General features: G+C 43.3%; 1 protein-coding gene across 2 annotated transcripts in view; it reads left to right on the plus strand.

Moving 5' to 3' along the window:
* Positions 1–550: 550 nt before the first annotated feature.
* PIWIL2 (piwi like RNA-mediated gene silencing 2) overlaps positions 551–14,073 on the plus strand; it is a 54,741-nt gene continuing 41,218 nt past the window's right edge. The window contains exons 1-7 of one of the 2 annotated variants that reach the window (XM_083713469.1): positions 551–734; positions 4,117–4,315; positions 6,791–6,869; positions 7,614–7,737; positions 10,116–10,304; positions 11,776–11,886; positions 13,926–14,043. In XM_083713469.1, the coding sequence (XP_083569595.1) occupies positions 4,121–4,315; positions 6,791–6,869; positions 7,614–7,737; positions 10,116–10,304; positions 11,776–11,886; positions 13,926–14,043 (816 nt within the window). In that variant the 5' untranslated portion in view covers positions 551–734; positions 4,117–4,120. Of the gene's footprint in view, positions 735–1,228; positions 1,279–4,116; positions 4,316–6,790; positions 6,870–7,613; positions 7,738–10,115; positions 10,305–11,775; positions 11,887–13,925; positions 14,044–14,073 lie in introns of those variants that run through there. The other variant, XM_083713468.1, reaches the window with a different exon arrangement.

Below are 14,073 nucleotides of genomic sequence, written 5' to 3' on the forward strand. Positions count from 1 at the left end.
AGGATCTGATGAAGACAGGAGGCGATGCACTCATGCTTTGTGCATTGCTACAGAAGAGGGAGAGTTTGGAGCGAGAAGACCAAACCGTCTCTTGGGCTTGAAGGAGAGAAACAAATTCTATTGAACCTGATCTATCCATACAGCTCGTTCAATTACTGCCAGGGGAAGAGGCAGAGCAGAGGCCCCGCCCAGAGAGGCGGGACTGCAGTTCAAAATCAAAGCCCAACGGCTGCTGGGAGCCTTACGAGGAAGTCGCCCTTGAAATTGACCGCGCCCTGCGGACGCGCTCCCGATCCCCCCTCCTTTCCCAATGGCACAGTTATAGACTGTACCATTAAACGGCGGTGGGTGAAAGCCAGACTGAGGCAGGGATATACTCCTAATAACCATTCACTGGCGAGATGTCCTAATGAACTACTCGACGTATTTCTGAAGGAGTAAGTTCAAGCTGGCGCCGGACGTGAGGGGCCTTTCTTCTTCCTTCTGGCCCGCCCTTGCTTTGGGACCTTGGGCTGCTCCTAAGCCGCTGGGCCAGGGCGGGGCGAGGGGCGGGGCGGCCACGTGCTCTAAAGGCGCGAGGGCGCTGGGCGGAGTGCGCGTGCGTGAGATTTCGGCGGCGCGAGGAGGGCGCGTTGGTCTCGCTGACGCCGCCGCCGCCGCCGCCTCGCCTCGCCAACCGCCTCGCTGGGCTGCGCTGCTCGGCCGGCCGGCCGGCGCCCTGAGGGGACGGGCGGGTAAGGAGCGGGTCCGGCGAGGGAGGCAGGCAGGCAGGCAGGCAGGCAGGCGCGGGCTGGCTTTCTGAGGCGCCTTAGCGGGGCTCCTCTCGGGCGGACTTGGCTGGGGGCGCCTTGCCCTCGCGAGGGCGGACCGAGGGGCGCTCCTCGCCGGCCGCCCCGAGCAGCCCTTCCCCGCTTCCCGAGGCGTGTCCTCCCCGCTGGCCGCTCCTAGGTCGGAGGGTCGGGGGACCCCAGGCTCCAAGGCCCGCAGCCGCAGCTCGACTGGTAGCGTTCCCTGGGAGGCGGCGCTGGGTTGGTGCGGATATCCTTGGCTGCCATTGCATTTTGGCTCGGTTTTTGTGTCGGTTTTACTTAGTTGAACTGTCAACATCGGCACATAGGTGTGTGTGTAAGAGAGAGAGGTAATAAACTGAGCCAGCGTGTTCATCTACTGCTGGATAAATAACGCCCATTCACAAGGCAAGCAGATGGTGAACAGGTGGCAGTTTAGGAATTGCAAGATTGCCATGGGTGTGAATTGTGGATATACAATATTGCACAGGTATGTGGACAACCACTGCCGTGAACTGTACACATGGTTTTAAAAGAGGGAATCTGCACTGGACAATGTTAATCTGATCTTGAAGGAAACGGTTAAGAAATAACTTAAGGGCTGGATGGACAGCAATTAAGTCTTCTGAGAAGACCCTGGATTCATGAGACTTGGAACACCGTTTCAAAATGGAAGCAGATACATTGATTTTCCATTACAGGTTCTCATTTGGTTGTATAGTTTAATAAGTATCAAACTTGCTTTCTGCAAAGTTACAGAAGAGCACCCAAGGTTGTTTTTGTTAGGAGGTCCAGCAGGTTCAGATAAGGTAATGGAAGAACAAGGGTCATTCTTGGGCCCATAATAATTCAAAAAGTGGCCTCGCTGGAGTCCTGTAAATAACATTCATGTTGATAATAGGAATAGAAATGGCCTTACAGGGTTACAGCTATTGGTTCTCACTTAAGCTGTTAGATAAGGTTGATTTGAAACACACACACCCCATCGCCATTTCTTGCTGATGTAGATTTCACTCCCTCCTTCCCTGGAAGAGGAGGTGGCACCATTTTGTGGTTCACGTCAGGTGCCAAAATGTTTTGGGTCACCCAAATTAATATAGCTTATTAGCTGTCAATTCGTAGCACTTGTTAAACTAGCTGATGGTTTTTACTACACCTGTTCCTGGAAAACTGGTGGAAAGTATTGTAAAGAACATAGAAGAACAAACCCCTACTAAAGCAGAGCAAGTATGGCTTCTGCAAGGAAAGTCCTGTCTCTCAAACCTTTTAGAATTCTTTGAGAGTGTCAGTAAGCTTATAGGTAGAGGTAGTCCAGTTGACATAGTGTACTTGGACCAAAGACTCCTACATAAGCTTGACAGTCAAGGAAAAAGAGGAGATCAGGAATTGGTTAAGTTGCAGGAAGCAAAGAATAGGAATAAATAGACCCTTTTCCAGTTGTTGCCACCAACGCTGCTGGAGCAACGCCACCTCCTCCAGAGCAAAGTAGGACTGCGCTGAGCTGCTTGCCTGTCTGCCTCCGCAGGCAAGCCCAGCTGGCCAGCATGGCCCTTGCGCGGAGAGGAGCACCAGGCCACACTGGGATTGCCTATGTGTGGGTGCTTGGTTCACACCCCCTCAAAAATATTGTGCCCTGTGGCACCCCCTATTGTGCAGTTCAAAAAGGTTCGGGAAAGGGCAACTAAAAAGGGATATAGTGACTCCCCTATGAGAAAAGGTTGTAGGGTAGTATTTGGACTTTTTAGTTTGGAGAAAAGGTGAGTAAGAGGTGACATGATAGAAGTTTGCAAAATTATGCATGGCACTGAGAAAATGGAATGAAGAAAGTTTGTCTTCCTCTGTCAGAACACTAGAACTTGTGGATATCCAGTGAAGCTGAATGTTGGAAGTTTCAGGAAAGATAAAAGAAAGTACTTAATTGAAAAGCCTGAGTTCAGTATTCATTGTTTACTGATTCTTTAAAGATGTCTAACTCCTGGCACTCCCTTCATGGATCACTGCCTTGTCGTGGCTCAAGTAACTCAGACATCCATGGGGTCACGAAGAGTCGGACACGACTAATCGACTAAACAACAACTACTGATGCATCTCTTTACCATTCTTATTGTGAAATAAATCCTTTCTCTTTAACTTTCATAAGACTCAGAGTGGCAGTTTAAAAGGGACAGGGATGATATTAAATAAAGGCACTTTCTGCATCTGTTCCTGAGCAGAGTTATATACCCCAAAGACAATATTTCTGGGAAGGTGGGAGAGTACAGTATTTTAAACCAAGCCTAAGAAATACACACACTACCACAAGGCTACCTCAGTCTTGGGGTGCGGCAGGAGATCCAAGTCACCATTGCTTCAGGTTTTCTGGTTCCCCTGTATTGGCAATAAAATCTGCCTCAGGTAGGAGGGAAGGTGTAGAGTCCACCTCAGCCACCAACTTGGATGGCTTTAAAGGAGGATTTGTTGCCCACCTATCATCTGACATTGGTGCTCCCAAGTCCCAAAGCTAGTGCTTCAAAGCTAGGGGCTGCTGAAACAGAGGAGAGGGGCGTTGTTTCAGTGCAACCCCCTTCATTATCAGAAGTTGAGATGTGCAGCCATGAGGATGATGATCTGATCTGTGTTGCTGAAAAGGTTCCTCAACCCTGGCATATGCACTGATACAACTCATTCAAGGCATCACCCCATAACCAACAGTTCCCTGAATTTGTAGAAAAGTACAAACATTTTATTTCCTCTCAAAATCCTCTCTAATTGGTTATATAAAAGTTTCACTTTCATGCCTTCCCCCCCTCCCTACCCAAAAAAGTTGGAATTTTAGTTTGGTGAATATGCAGAGGGTTCTCTTAGAATAGTGTCTTTCAACACATTAGCCAGTCACAGAACTGTATCCCAAGGCTCTATGGGGAGAGGGAATGGTTGTTTAACCAGTTTTAAGTCTGGTGTATCTGTGCTCATTAAGGTCTACCATTGTTGGTGCTTAGGCCATTGTTGGTCTGTGTGGGCCATTTTCTTCTGCATTATTCTCTGAGGGAGGGAGGTGTTCATGGGGGCGGGGAGTTGGAAGTACATTGTAGAGTGATGAGAACCTAATTCTTGCGAAGGTCTTTCTTCACTATTTAAGGAGAGTGATAGGAGACGTGGGGTTGGGGTGGGGGGTGGCAATAAAATGAGATGTTGATGGTGGTAGAGGTGGATTGTGCTAGTCTTGGTAGATGGTTCAACGGCATCTTTGTAGTCTTGTTTCAGACTTAATTTGGCATGGTGACCTGGGATCACTATAGAGAGCCCCTTGCTGTATGCTTCTGAAATGTGTTTTTCCCCCCTCAAACAGTATCATGTATCCCACAAGACCCCCATTTCGGGGTGGTGCATCTTTCCACATGCCTCAGAGTGGCCATGTGCCTGAATCTCCGCCACAGCTGCTTACGATTGAAGATAATGTATACAGTAGAGGAAGGTCTATTCCTTCAGCTGGTAGGATGCAAAGAGTATGCGAGATGGTACAGAAACAACCAGGACATTTGCAGCAGGTAAATATACAACTTTTATAATCTCCAGCAGGGATACTTTGCTGGAAAGTGGTTGGCCAGTACCTGCAGGTTGATGCTAAAACTAGATCCCTTGTTCTTTTGGTACACAATGCTGTACAGGGAGATGTTACATGGCATACTTGTGTTCACTATAACTGACAGGAGGAATGTTTCTTCTCTATAGCGAATTCTGCTGTGTGTCCTGCATATTAATAGCTGTTGCTCAATCATCACTTAGAACACGAGAAAAGGAAAACGATTTTAAAAGACAGGATTTTTTTGTTAAGTTAGCTTCTTACTACCCCTTTACTCTGGAATTGCCATACTTTGATTGCTCACTACTTTTTTTATCTTTTAAATATATTTTATTGAAAATATTGCAATTAAAATAAAGTGGAGGAATATCTGGATGACATGGTTGCTAGCTAATTGCAGTCTTTGCTGTCCTGTTCCCCCAAGAAACCAAGTGGCGGCGGCAGCAGTGGGAGGCCCCATTAGCTGAAGTGGTACCTCGGGTTAAGAATGGACCTCCAGAATGAATTAAGTTCTTAACCCAAGGTACCACTAGTTATACCTCATGTTGCGTCCGCTTCATGTTACGTGTTTTCGTGTTGCGTCCTGTGGCAACCCGGAAGTACCAGAACAGGTTACTTCCGGGCATTTGCGGAAGTGGCATTTCGGCTTGCATCAGTTCCATGTTACAGACGGGCCTCCAGAACGGATCCCATCCGTAACATGAGGTTCTACTGTATCTTTTTGCTTGTTTTCTTACCCTCCCTCCCTTTAATAAAAAGGGAGAGATTTGTGAGATGAGGGCTTTGTTTGGGTGGGGGGAAAGGAGGGGAGAAAATTTAGCTGGCTGCCTTAGGCTGAAATAGGAGGTTGGGTACCATGTGAGAATGATGGGGAGGGTGTTTTTCAGTAAGCAGTGGAAGCAAATGCATGTCAACTCACAAGCAAGCCGTACTGAACTCAATGGAGCTTACTCCCAGGAAAGTAGAAGTAAGTTTAGTTGAACTCAGTGGGGCTTATGCATGCACAGATTCCACTTAGACCTCTGAGTGGGGAAGCAGATTCAACCTAAGTAAATCACTTAAACTACTCGTAAATTAGTTGAAAATATATTAAATATAACGTATGGAAGTTTATTTATTATTTTTATAAAATCTACTACTTCCTTACATTTTAAGGCCCTCCTTAAATGTAAAGCGCAGCACACCCTCCACCACTGCAGGGAGGTACAGCAGCATCCTCTGCCCCCACAGGGAGGTGCAGCAAGGCCCTCTGCTACTGCAGCGAAGCGCGGCACACCCACTACTGCCACTGGGAGGCACGCAAGACCCTCTGCTGCTGCAGGGAAGCACAACACAGGGATATATATCGTGATATATCATGTTATCGTGATATTTCGCTCGTGATAAATTGTGATGTTGAAAACCAGATATTGCCCAGCACTACTTGTGAGTCATGTTCTAGGAGGATCTCACTACAGCCTAGGTCATTACTGAATAGTATGGTGCTATTAGGGCTGGATGATGCCAGCTTTTCAACATTGCAATGGTCTCACCAGCTAAGCATAGTGATGTAGTGATACAGTGTGATGTTGAAAAATGGAGGGAGAAACAAGCAGCACCGGTCCTGGCCCTGCAAGGTTCCTGGCTAAAGCCAACGCCACTCCTGCCAGCACCTGGCACAGGGAGGAAGGAGGCAGCCAGCAGTGGAGAAGGCAAGTAAGGTGCAGGCAAGCGCCACCCGCTGAGTGCTCTGGCCCTGAACGATGTTTCAATACATTGCCCAGGCCTACATGTTATATTAAATTGCAGTTTGGAACATTCTAGAGAAATGTGGAAAAGCAAGGTTTCAGTAAAACTAAAGGGTTCTAGTGTAGAAACATTGTTAAAGGATGCATTGTCAAGTGTAAAAGGGAATCTTTTAAAACTGGCTAGATTTTCCTACCTCATTCAGAAAGGGAGATTTATTTTTATTTTATTTTTTAGAATAATGGGCCTTCTCTTTTGTATTTGTATTTTGTGTGTGTAAAAATTAATTAATTAAAATTTGTATTTTGAAAAGACATTCAAGAAGAACCTTAAATAAACGTGGCTAGAAAACTAGCTGTTTTCTGAATACTATAGTTAGATGCTTGTGGAACTAATTTGTGTTGGGCAGAGAGCTTATCATGCTGCTGCTTGGGCCTGTTTAAGGGAGGGTTTTGATGTTTGATGTTTTATTGTGTTTTTACTATTTCTCTGGGCTAGGGCAACATATAGGCAGCATACGAATAACAAAATTATTATTGTTGTTGAGAAACTTCTAGCTTAGTTTTAGGTTTGCGACTTAGATGCAGAAATTTCCTTCGTTTGCAAAACTCTAGTTAAATTTTCAAGAGTTATCATTGGCAGTTGTTCCAGTTGCCCTTATGCTTAACCAGTACGTATAATGGGTAGAGTCTCTCTGTCCTCCATTCTGTTTTAGGAGCATTCCACATCTACCTCGACCTTGGGTTCCATGTTCCGGGGACTTGGTTTTGAGACTGCTCCACAGCCTACTTTGGGTATGTTAGACGTATCACATAGGAGCTTCTTTCTTGTACTTCAGTAATGTGTGTCCTTAGGTAGTACCTACACCTGTAACAATAATGTTGCATGACGCTCCAATCCCTGAGCAGTGTGAGATGCCAGGGGTTTCAGGCGTTTACTCAAGGTTCGTGTGTTCCTTTGGAATGAGGTTCAGCAGAGAATGTGGTGTCTTTATGATATATGGTTTATTTACACAAATATACAATCTGAGCCTATAATGGAGGGATTCACAGCATTAACTTCCCAAGAAGGCCTTGCTTCTCTCATAGCCACAACCTTGGATCCAAGCAGAAATCAGACAGGGCTCTGGATCTCTGGTTTCCCAGCGTGCTTCATTGCTTCCAGCTTCTGACTCACATAACTGCAACTCTCTACTCCAGTCTTTGTCTTTCTAACTAACTGTGAGTTGAGGGAGGGAGTCCCACCCATTTGGCTGATTACTTCATCAGGAAGCCAGCCTGGCTATTCCAGCAACTTTTCTTAGATTTTAACATTTGCTGGATCCAGGGACTAGAGGGGTCTCTGCATACAATCTACCCCTCCTAAAAGCTCATAATGGTTCTAGGGACTTGGTTTTGAGACTGCCTCAAAGCCTACTTTGGGTCAGTTAGCCTTATCACATAGGAGCTTCTCTCTTATACTTCAGTAATATTTGTCCTTGGGTAGTATCTAAACCTGTAAAAATAATTTTTCTATCTTGTTTTTTATACTCTATTTAGGCCGAGGCATTTTGGGTGACACCAGTATCAAACCCAAAGTGGACTTGCCAGCACAGCATGGAGAGTTTAGAGGAGGGCCAGCTGGAGACAGCAAGGTGGAAAGGCAGCTTCTGGGACGTGGCAGGTGAGTAAAGTGATCCTGAGGTGAATATAGTAATTTATTAAAATTATTTATATACCCCTCTTCATTATAAAAATCTTAGGGTGGTACAGAGGGATACACATGCACGTGCACACACATATCCAGACTTAGATTAAAACACAAAATTACAATAACAATCCACATCAGAAAAGAAATCAATAGAACAATCAGCACTGAAAGCCTGGATTTAAAAGTTGGCAAATGTTGATGAACAAATGTGTCTTTATTTATTTATTTTAAGTAAATATTATAAAATTTAAATTTCATAGAGTTTGTAAAGAGAAATACAAAACTTAATATCATTTATCTTTTTTGTTCACCTTTAAGTAAGATTAAAACATGATGCAAAAAGAAAGAAAAAGGGATAGCGACAAGAAAAAACAGATAGAAAAAGGCTTTCAAGAGGAAATAGATAATCTATAGTTCAGAGATTGAAGAATTTTCAATTCTTCATCTCTCTGCTACTTATAAAGAATAATCACTTCATCCACTCCATTATAACACCCAACAAAACCATTTTATATAAACAAACATTATTTTCAATCCCCAGATCCTAAGGTCATTTCATTTTCTTTTTCACACAAAAAGTCTGAGAGATTTCCAGTCTTTAGTACATGTTAACAAGGACTTTCCTCTGATTAAACATGTCAGTTTTGCCATCTCAGCTAATTTCATTAATTTTAACAAGCATTGTTGGTAATGATGAATCCTTGTGCATATAGTCTCGCTGCTGTAATGTGAGGGCGATCTGGCTGCGACATCTGTCACCCCATTGATTGCCAGGGTTGATTTGGCTGATCTGGCTGGTTGGGCGGGTGTCCCCTTCCACTCTCACAGCTCCATGTGCGTCCCTCCCGAAGCACATACCCGTTCTTCGGTCAAGGGTATACGATAGCTGCGCTCCCCTGCTAGAACCTCCAAACAAGCTGTAATCATATATTGAAACAAAGTTCCATAGTCCTTTTCTAATTGTACATCCATAAGTCCAAGCAGGAAGAGTTCTGATTTCAGTTCAAAGTAAATTTCAAAATTCTCTGTATCTATGTATGTGTATCCAATATTGTTTAGCTTTTTAAGATGTCCACTACAAATGTGTTTCTAAAAGGTATACATGATACCGATACCAGAAATGCCACTTGTCCTACCTTGGGCAAAAATGACATGCTTCATTTAGCCAGCCAGTAATTATTCAATGATGATCCATTAGATTTGTACATCTTTATGGCTCAAGTGAAATGAGCTCAATGATCAGTTTTCAAGTAAAAGTTCAAAGCCATTAGTTTCTTTCATTAGTTTCAGTTGAAAGATGCTGTGGATCTGATCAGTCCCTCTTTTATATAGATGTGAAATTTCACAGATTTTATTATGAGAACCATTGATCACAAATCATACTGCTTTTTTGTAAGTTTTTATTCACTTTCATCTTTAAACTGTTTAACATAGTTGCATTGAGATATATATTTACATTAGGGCATATAACTGCAACACTTACATAAAAATTAAAAAAACAATAAACACTGACATTTCTGAATAAATTAACAAGTTGTGTCGGCGTGTATGTGTCATAATTATTACAGTTATTACAAATATGAAATGATGTATGTATTGTTTAGATTTGTAACCATAAGTAAAAGGTATTATGTATCAATAATAGAATTTATAGGAAGCAGGGAGGGGGGAGGGGAAAAATTAAGATACAGTGGTACTTTGGTTCTCGTACAGCTTAGTTGTCAAACAAATCATCTCCCGAACGCCGCAAACCCGGGAGTGTTCTGGTTTGCGAACGTTTTTCGGAAGCCAAACGTCCGATGTGGCTTCCATGGTTTCCAGTTGAGTGCAATAAGCTCCTGCAGCCAATTGGTTTTCCTGCAGCCTTGGTTTTCAAACCGTTTCAGGAGTCGAACAGGCTCCCGGAATGGATTTAAGTTTGAGAACCAAGGTACCACTGTACGTACTTCATGCATGCCAGAAAATCATATTTTTTTCCTGTAGCCTTGTAGCCCTGGAGGATGCTGCTTTGAGGGACAAATGGACAGAGTATAACAATTCCAGATTATTGGAGACTCACTATTTCTATTCTACTTCTGTACAGAATGTGTTGTACAATTCCTACCTCATTTGTCTATAGAACAGCTCTGTGTGGTAGCCAGACTGAGTGTGACTTGCCCAAACTGAACTCTGGGTGATGGGAATTGGAACACAAGTCTTCTGCATCTAAACAATGTACTGCACTTCACTGGTGTTGAGTCTGGGGAATTTCCATTGTAAAATATGTTGGGTTCTGAGCGCCATCTCGCATGCTGTTTGAAAGCTGATAAGGAAATCATTGTTCTATGTATTTCTTTTTATTCTCTTTTAAGTTTATTCAGGGTACCTGGTCTTGTGGAAAGTGAAATTCCTTTTGTTGGTCTTGGAAGAGCAGGTTTGGGACTTGGTAGGGCCTGTGGAGACTCATCTGTTGTAAGTGCAGGAGTTCTGCAGAAAGCACCAGTAGAACCTCCTAGATCAGAGATTTCTTCCGAAGTTTCTAACAAGCTTGTGGAGAAAAAGTAAGTGAAAGCTGATACTAAAAATCTATGATGGCTGATCATATCAATAGAATCTTCCTTGTCTACCTCCCCTCCCTCTTTAATCATTAATATGCTACTGGGGGCATTCAAAGTTCTTGCTGGAAATGCAGTGTCTAAACGTTTGTCTACAGATGTGTGTCTCTTCAGAACAACTGAGTTTTATGCAGAAGATATCAAAGTTTGTTTCTTGTGTTGGCTGCAGAACTTCTTTTATTGTACAGAAGCATGTTCTATCTTCAGTTTAGATTCTGCTAGGTGTTTCAGAAATGTAGTGCTGCATATTCCTTTGTCTTAGTGGTTAATTAAATCAGTCAAATAAATAATGAAAATCTGACTTTAAAATTTTAACAATATTACCTGTCATTCTGGCTTTTAGCATTTCAGTTGTTACTACAGTAAGCCCACGATTTATGTGCATTTAACTTTATGTGCTTGGGAAAAATAAAAATAAAGGGGCAGAAAGTGGGCAGGTGTCTGAGAAAAAAGACTTTGTTTTTTTTTTAATAATAATTTTTTATTAGTTTTCCAACACAAATTAAAAACAAAACAACACACACACACATAAACAAACAAAAGCATATAAACATGTATAATTTCAAAACCTCTTTTTCATAAACCTTGCTTCTCGGACTTCCCCTTACCTCCCCTTTTCTGCATCCCTGTTTTAAAATTTCTTCAACAACTCTTCGTACCAATTAATTAATTACTTATTTTCTTTTTAAGCTTCTTCTCATACTTAATCAATTACAGCTGTAATTCTATATTTTCCTTTCCCTTGACATTTTAGCACTCATCAATTTTACAACAATTTTTAAGGTATACTTTAAATTTCTTCCAATCTTCTTCCACCGTCTCTTTTTCTTGGTCACGGATTCTGCCCGTCATCTCCGCCAGTCCCATGTAATCAATCACCTTTGTCTGCCATTCTTCCAGCGTGGGTAGTTCTTGTGTCTTCCAATACTTTGCGAGAGAAAAAAGACTTTGGCAGTCCCACCCACCATTGAACCCAGTGAGTTTTGACCATACGTGGTTTTGACTTTAGGCGTGATCCCTGGAACATAACCCCTGCATAAGTTAGGAGTGTACTGTCCTCTGTACAGTTCCTTGAGAGAAAGTTGAACTGAACTTGTGCAATTTACTTCTTAGCTCTTAGGAATGTTTGCTAAGTGGAGACTTATTTTATCATATGGGCCATGTTTATACATTACACAAAACCCTGGTGTGTAGCATGATAAGTGTGAGCGGGAAGCAGCTGCCATGAGCCTTGGACTCATTCACTTCCCCTTCTGCTGTGATGAGGATGTCACCCGCTTTCCCCTTAAAGTAAGCATACGTTGTCCTCCAAACCAGGGATTTTGCTTTATCACTAGTCAGTTTCAGAACAAGCGAACTGCTCATATCTCTTAAATTAAGCATGTAAATTATTTCAAGTATGCTTTCTTCCTTCTAGAGAACTGCTAATGAAGCAAGGCTCAAAAGGAGTACCTGTTCCCTTGGCTTTAAACCTGATAAAAATCCATTGTCAAAATGAAGCTGTGTATCAATATCATGTGACATTCAGGTAGTAATTTTTCACCATTCATCTGAGCTGTTGAAGGATTGTTGGTTTTATTTGTCTACAGACAAGGTACTTGGAAGTAGCCATAAATCTCTCTCTCTCTCTCTCTCTCTCCCTGCCCCCCACTTTTTATATGCCTATAATGCCGCTGTTCTCAAAAAGTAGGCCATGTGACATTTATTGATTGGTTCTCAGGATTCTTCATGTTACAATTCTAAACTGGATTTGAATTTTCAAATCTTTCTACTTGTGTTCCTACCCCCACCAACACATGGAAGCTTAAAAAGATGAAAGTGGTTTGTCCGTGAAGGGAGAGTTACGAGCCATGTAAGCTTGTAGTAGAATTTGTGATGCCCCTCTGTCTTAAATTTATGAGTGTGTGACTGTTCTGTAAACTGTAACTGTTAACCAGCATCCCATTCACTTATTTTTTATATGGCAGCAGGTTTTTGTTGCAAATGCTGTTGCTATTCATCCAAAGTTGTGGGTGAGGAGCAGATTAGCCCCCCTCCACACCATGTGAAAGATGAAACCAGAGGTGTAAAAATTCAGGAAATTTCAAGGCTATAGGACTGTGTTTGTGTTTCCCATGGGCTTCTGGAGGATGTGGGATGAGGAACAGAAGTTTTGGGATAAATGGAAATAAATGTGATACTTACCAAACTTGTAAATATTCTGCTGCTTAACGACATAATATGTAACTTGGTTAGTATATAAAAATATACTATTGGAGACATGAAATATACAGAGCAATTCTATGCATGTTTACCATATTTTTCGCTCTATAGGATGCACCGGATACAAGACGCACCTAGTTTTTAGAGAAAATAATTTTATTCCCCTCCCCCCCCCGCACCAAAGAGCAGCGGACAGGCCCGCGTTTTGCCCCCAGCCCCAAAGAGCAAAGAAGCCAAGACAGCGAGCGGGATCCATCCCGCTGGCTGTCTTGGATTCTGCCATAGCTGTGCAACCTCTCCAGCCGGGAGCTAAACCTCTCCAGCCTGGCTAAAGAAGCCAAGGCAGCGAGTGCGATCCATCCCGCTCTGGAGAGGCTGTGCAAGGCTAAAGAGGAAGGCAAGACAGCCAGGGGGATGGATTCCGCTGGCTGTCTTGGCTTCTTTAGCCTTGCACAGCCTCCCTGGCTGGAGAGGCTGCACGTGGCTATGGCAATCCCCCACCTCCCGCAAAAGCCCACAGGAGCTGTGCACCCTTTAAGGAGCGGGCGGCTCCTGCGGGCTTTTCTACGAGGAGGGAGAAGGGACTGACTGGCCACGTCAGTCCCTTCTCCCTCCTGGGGAAAAGCCTGCAAGAGCCGTGCGAAGCTTGTGTGCGGCTCTTGGTGGCTTTTCCTGCCTGCCTCCCCCCTGCATTCGCACCATAAGACGCACACACATTTCCCCTTACTTTTTAGCAGGGAAAAAGTGCGTCCTCTGGAGCGAAAAATACGGTAGGCTCTGCTTAGTGATGCTTACTCCCAGGTTAGCATGTTTAGAATTGCAGACTGAAAAGTAGAAACCAGCTTAAGTTATACTAGGGTGAGGGTTTTTCCACTGACTCATTAATCAGCATCCTTCCCACCCTTATTTGCCTCATGTTTAACCCCCCCCCCCCAATGAATATACTGACTGGAGAATATACGACATTTAAACTGAACTATTCCTTCTGTAACAGAATATTTTTGAAATCAAATCAAACACTATCTTGGAACAGAAGTGTATAAATTACTGATCTGAAGAATTCACTAGACAGCATAACAGTAAAGATTGTTGCTCTGCTTGTGGAATAGAATTGTGTCTGTCATCTCAGTGACATTGGGTAGTTTTCCCCCCAGTGCATGATTTATTAAACTTTACTGGACTCTTTTCTACTGACTTTCATGTGTTCAGATGTTCTTCAGACTTGATTGATCATTCTGTGAGTTTTGGTTTTTGAATGTCTTGGCCAGGAGGAATGGAAATACAAATTCCTCTCCCTAGTGAGGAAATTTTGTGAGCTCCCTATACTGTGACTCCTCGTTTCTCTTCTACATGCTTGTCTTCCAGCCCCAGTGTAGAATGTAAGAGTATGCGTTTTGGAATGTTGAAGGAGCATAAATCAGTGACGGGAGAGGTTACAGCTTTTGATGGCTCTATTCTCTACTTGCCTATAAAGTTGCCTGAGGTAAGGCCTGATACAGGAGCCAAAGATGTT

The sequence above is a fragment of the Podarcis gaigeae genome (genome assembly GCF_964106915.1).
Source record: "Podarcis gaigeae genome assembly, chromosome: 15".
Taxonomy (NCBI): domain Eukaryota; kingdom Metazoa; phylum Chordata; class Lepidosauria; order Squamata; family Lacertidae; genus Podarcis; species Podarcis gaigeae.